The sequence below is a fragment of the Crocodylus porosus genome, unplaced genomic scaffold (assembly GCF_001723895.1).
Source record: "Crocodylus porosus isolate Cpor-Errol unplaced genomic scaffold, CroPor_comp1, whole genome shotgun sequence".
NCBI lineage: Eukaryota > Metazoa > Chordata > Crocodylia > Crocodylidae > Crocodylus > Crocodylus porosus.
This window is the reverse complement of record NW_017728947.1, coordinates 102797326-102803282: the sequence shown is the minus strand read 5'-3', so window position 1 is coordinate 102803282 and position 5957 is coordinate 102797326. Positions and strand designations below refer to the sequence as shown.

At 43.3% G+C, this 5957-nt stretch overlaps 1 protein-coding gene across 1 annotated transcript in view; it reads right to left on the bottom strand.

Moving 5' to 3' along the window:
• Nucleotides 1-1419: 1419 nt before the first annotated feature.
• PLD4 (phospholipase D family member 4) overlaps nucleotides 1420-5957 on the bottom strand; it is a 21418-nt gene continuing 16880 nt past the window's right edge. Inside the window, exons 10-11 of the mRNA XM_019550807.1 lie at nucleotides 4689-4785; nucleotides 1420-2473 (exon numbers count right to left, since the gene is read on the bottom strand). Of these exons, the coding sequence (XP_019406352.1) occupies nucleotides 2259-2473; nucleotides 4689-4785 (312 nt within the window). The 3' untranslated portion in view covers nucleotides 1420-2258. The remainder of the gene's footprint in view (nucleotides 2474-4688; nucleotides 4786-5957) is intronic.

Below are 5957 nucleotides of genomic sequence, written 5' to 3'. Positions count from 1 at the left end.
CCTGTAGAGGGGCTTGCTCTGGGCCTCTGGGACAGCTCCCTGAAGCCAGGTATCATGGTGCGCCCTCCGTGACACAGAGGAGCAACCGCTGGAACCAACTTCCAAGAGAAGTGGTGCAGGCTCCTACCCTGGGGGTTTTTAAGAGGAGGTTGGATGAACATCTTGCTGGGGTGGTTTGACCCCAGTATTATTTCCTGCCATGGCGGGGGGTCGGACTAGATGATCTGCTCAGGTCCCTTCCGACCCTAGAAACTATGAAACTATGCCTTGTAGCTCAGGCAGTTTCTGAAGACTGGAGCTAGGATACAGCAGGTCCAACAGAGCTGCCACCTGTAAGTCAGAGCAGATACCTCACAAGGAGACAAACTGCCATCCTGCAACATGTTGGAGTAGGATCTTTCCTTGACTGGCTGACACATTCCCAAGACACAGTGCCTAAAGCCCAGCGAGTGATCAAGGTTTCGAAATGCCAAAAGCACTTTCCCTACATTTGAATTAAAACAACCGTCCGAGAGCTCACATTCATATATATTCTCAACCAGCAGCAGGCAGAAATATGTGTTTTGATAAATGTTTATTAGCACATATGTGTGTGTCCTGAGTGTTTTTATCTGCATTATTTAGTAGCAGTTGTGGCTGAAATAAAGGCTGTTCTTTTTAAGAGCTACATAAGAAGTGGGGCACCCACAACTCTCGTCACTCCCACTCCTCCATTACAATAGGATGAGGGGGGTTGCCCTTCCCATACAAAGGATGAAGCCTTAAAGAAGTTTGCTGAGCCACATTTGGTGTTCTGGCTTTTCACGATACCAGCATCTGACGCTGCTGCTCTGAGCCTTTATTACAGTGTTTCCCAACCAGTGGGCCATCAGAAATGGACAGGCGTGCCATGAAATTTTGCCATGGCAATGAGCTACAATATGTATGAGGATGGGGAATGCCTTAACAGATGTGCTGCAGAAAATTTTTATTAATGTAAGTGTGCCTTGGGCTGGAAAAGGTTGGGGCACACTGCTTCATTGCTTATGTGTGGGTGTATCTACACATGCAATTAATGAGACATGATAAACTGTAGCAAAGTTTGCACTGGAGTTGGCTGCTTCCAGGTGCAGCGTCTACACATATCCGCAGAAAAGTGCATGTGTAGATGCATCCAATGTGTGCTATATTGGCTCCCACTGCTAATTCAAATCAACAGGCAGCCTTTGAAAAAATATGCCATGGGAAATGAACAAGTGTATCAGTCGATGACTAATTGCAAACGTGGATGACTTTGATCAGGGAAAGTGAAGGTACGACAGAGAGAGACGCATGCAGTGATAATGTGGGTTGTACTTTATTCCACCCCACACTCCAAGGGACCGCCCCACACTCCAAGGAACCGTCACACCTTTCTTACAGCCCCCCCCATCTAGTGAGCGTGGATGACCAGGACTATGAGATTACTCCACAGAAAGCACTATGCATTTGAGCTGCTTAAGACTCCTTCACTTGGTGGCATTGTTGAAAGGATACCCATAAAAAGATGGCCTCCCCATGCCTCAGATCTGCTGGGGATGGAAGTGGCTTTCCCCTAGCTCCATTTGGGCATCAGCTCTTGGCTCCAGCCACCCTCTAATGGTGGGAGGGGAGTCTTGAAAGATGTAGACACCTCCAGGCTGACCTAAGGAGCCAGCCAAAATATTTAGGACTTGGTCACTTAACTCTTTTTGATTCCACTGAGATTTCAGCACATAACTTTTTTAGACAATCCCACCAGCAGCTTATCTGTATTTTTAGTGCCAGGGTAATTTTTAAAATCTGGCCTTTAGCACCCCAGGCATCTACTTTTTTGACTCACAGCTAGTGTCAGGACTTCAGTAACCCTATGTCACTGGAACATTAATGTTCACATGTAAAGTCTTCTCAAGGCTGGTAACACAGGGTTCAAGAGCCCATGGACAGCTATATCGATGTCTTTCTGAAGCTTGATTGTATTAGGATCAAGTTATTCCTTAAAGGATCACTTAATACTGGATAGTGTGTTGCCCAGATGTGGACATATTTATTTCACACAATTGGTCAGCTAATCAAGTGCAGCATATGAATATTTTAGACACTGTCACAGATGATTTGATTATACAAGTGCTCTGGAATAAGAGAAGTTTTCAGAACATTAGGAAATTATTTCTTTGACAAATCATTGAAAATACCAATTATTTTACATATAAAAAATCTTCAGGTTTCACCTAGAAACATAAGTATATTGAACTTTCTGATTAACTCTGGGATCCACCTTTCCATAGGCAGTCTTTCTGTTGATGCCCATCTTCCAAATTCACTGAGTATCTGGAATTCCAGTCTCGTTCAAAAAGATTTTTTAATTGTTCTTGCATTGATAGATTCTTTTTGGAGGGATCAGCTGAGACCTGGTTGATAATCAGCCCTACTCCAGCTGTAGTAGTAAAGTAATCTTCTGACCAATTGGAAGTCCCTACAGGGTAGAAAACATCACATTTAGTCACACTGAATAAACAAATACAATATTATGTCAACTATTTTATCAGGCAGATGAGAAAATGGGAGCATGATGGTGGACAAAATTATCAAGCCTGAGCTCTCATTTTACATTCCTAAATCCTTATTTAGGTTCCTAAATGCAAGTGGCCTGACTTACAGGTTTCTATGGGCCTCATTCAGTGGAGCCAGTGACTGAGATGCACTGGATTTCCCTATTATAGCAATTAATAAGGTTTGGCTATCAGTAGGGACCTACTCAAATCACGATTTCACTTTCCATGAAAAGCGGAGTTTCCTGTGATTTTTGGTGGAATTGCCAGAAAAAAACCCAACTTACTGAAAATAAAATGCTGGCTGTCCAGTGGGAGACAGCATTTCTCACAGTAGCTGGCACACAGAAGCTAGCCCAGATGGTGGCCACCCCCTTCTCCTTCCACCACTGACTAGTCAAGAGGACTACCCATTGTGCAGCCCTGTCTCTCTCCACCAATCAGCTGTGAAGGGTGGAACCACATGAACAGCAGCCCTCTGCTGAAGGGCAGCCCTTTCTGCCAATCAGCACTGAGGGGTTGGGCTGCCACTGGGGGCCCTTGGCAAATCAGCAGCATGGGGGGGGACCTTACCATGTAAAACCATGAAAATGGCAGTGGGCACCACTACCAGCCTGCAAAATCATTCGCCTGCTTCCTTGATTTCAGTAGGTCCCTAGCTATGAAGATGATGGGGAGGGAAATCAAATCTAACATTTGTTTTGGGCTCATGTATTTCACTCTTCCATCCCCCTCCCTTCAGTGAGGCCTGAGCTGCCCTGCTAGCAAAGCAATTTCTAAGGACTCCTATATACATGCAGGGAAGCTACTCTGACTTACTGTAATTACAGCATGTTGGATCAGGCTCGATTAATCGAGTGTGGAAATTACCGTGCTCCAGCAGACTCCAGTGTCCTGTAAATCAGCATCCCCATGTTGAAAATGATGGCGGGGAACTTTAAACCAAAGCTCATTCAACAAGCTTTAGTTCAAAGTGCCCCGGTGCCATGTTTCAGAGTGGGAATGCTGATACATGTGACATGCCAGGTGCTTCAATAAGCATGCTCTCGGACCTGTGCCAATTAAAGCCCCACCTCCCCTGCCTCCCAGAGCACATCTATAAATGCCCTAAAGTTCTTGCTTCTTCAAAAGGAAATGGCTATAAATAAACAATTTTCAAAGCTGAACCTGCTAAAAAAAAAAAAAAGATGGGCTCCAGATAAATAATACATATGGTGGTGAGTTAGATACACAGGTGGGACCCACAGGTACTGTGCTGGACCCATTAACCAGATGTTCAAAGGTAGAGACCTGGTTGGATCTGATCCCTGATGCTTTGTCAGAAGCCCCCCTGCCACATAGCATTAAGCACTGTGAATATCTCATAAATCCTATTTTAGTACTTAGGGCGTCTCCTGAGGCCAGTCTTACCTGGACAAATCTATAGGTGATTCCAAAATGACCATTGGTTAGAAAATAACTTTACTGAGAAACTACCTGTGTTTCTATCTTCAGAAATTAATTTAATAGGAGACCATCCTACATTGGTTAGAGGATGAAATGGATGACCTACCAAGCCTTTTCTAGCCCCTTACTCTGATCTACAATTCTACTATGAGAAGGAAAATAAATGCCAGTTACTAATTTAGCAGTGACTGAAGCTACTGTCTTCTTAAATCCACTCCTGGAGTTCTGTTTAATGAATACCCAGTAACAAATACCCTGTAAAGTGGATACTTGACAACAAATGATTTTATTAGACCAAGATAATATTTTTCACTGGAATGTTAACTGTCACTGTGCGACTCTAGATACGCATCTCACTACTAGTGTGTTACAGAAATAGTTACCTCTGCTCATTTGGGGCCAGGACTTGTCTACTTGCATTCTTAATGGTTCACAATCTGATGAAATAAAGCTCTTGCTGATTTTGTCTGACATTATTCCCCACCCCTCCCTCCGCTTCTGCCCCATCATATCTTTGCTCCTCTATCGGGTGCAGAGATTCTGCCAAATGCTATCCACGGTGCTATGGTTCTGTACTTTTTCCTGATGAACTGAGCTAACATTTGACATTTCACCCAATTTCATTTCAGTGCTAACTCTGTTTTTTCTAATCATGTCTTAAGCTATTCACATTTAGAGCAGCAGGGTGCTTACCAAAATAGGCCACCTTATCAGTGACCATGTACTTGTTGTGATTCACTCTCCCATAAGGAATGTTCGTGTGATTCAGAACTGGAACAATGAAGAGCTTCTGCATGGAAGGAAATTACAAAGCATACACAGAATTATTTGAGCAAAGCATAGATAATGTTATTGGACACTGAAAACTTTCCCTGTTTTCCAGAACAGAATAGAATCTACAAAAGCTCTGGCTTAAGATGAGTTGGAAAAGATTTTACACATATCCAGTAAAACTAACTTGGACAAAATGATGACTCCACTGTATGCATAATTGGATAATCCAGTGGGATCAGTTAAGGATAATGTGTATTTCATACTGTTCCATCACTGCAACAACTATTACTACAGGAAAGACAACTAAGTGCAATTCTAGGCAGCTGTTTAATAGCATTACTGATCTCCAGTCATCAGTCATTGGTACTTTATTACATGCTTGAATAGACTGACCCCAGACAGGGAGAGGTATTGCAAAGAGTAACAAAGATTTTTAATGTTTTTAAACTCCAATTAAAAATTACATGTGAAGTCCTTTTTTTGTTATCCCACTAGATAGTCCTCCCTCTTGATCTTATTGCAGTCTTCTCTCCTTGTATCCACTCCAAGTTAGGAGGTCCCAACAGCCATCGATACATTTCTAAGTATTGCTTAGCATTGGTGCAGCGATTAATTTGTAGGTAGGTGGGCAGAGAGGAGAATCATTCATCCTGAGTTGTGCTTGGTACTAAATCAAAGTGTCATTGATGAATACCTCACACCACAAAAAGTAATGCTGTGGAATTTGATATTGGGTGTGAAGTGCATTCACGTACCATGTAAGCTGTCACAAGAATGGTGCTCAGTCTGCAACCCTGCCTTGGATTCATATTGCAAACTAGTTTTAAATAAATGACAACACTTTCTTGAAAAATTGTACCTGGGCCCAGTTTTGAAAGGGCTGGGGCTGTAAGATCAATAAGTAAACCTATTTATGCAGGCAAACATTTGCATTTATGTACACAGTAGGCCTGTACAAAGCGGCTAGTATTCGCTTCAGATTTGGATTTGGCTGATTCAGGGGACAACAATGAGATTCGAATCACTGTCCCGATTTGATTTGGCTGAATCTCCAAATCTCTGACTCAGCCAGGCCAGGCCCATCCCCACCAGCCCACTCCAGTTCCCAGCACTTGTTAAAAAAAAAAGCCCCGCTTCACCGGGTGCTACTGGGCAAGGGGGGCGATCCACGCTGCCCCCAACTGCCCC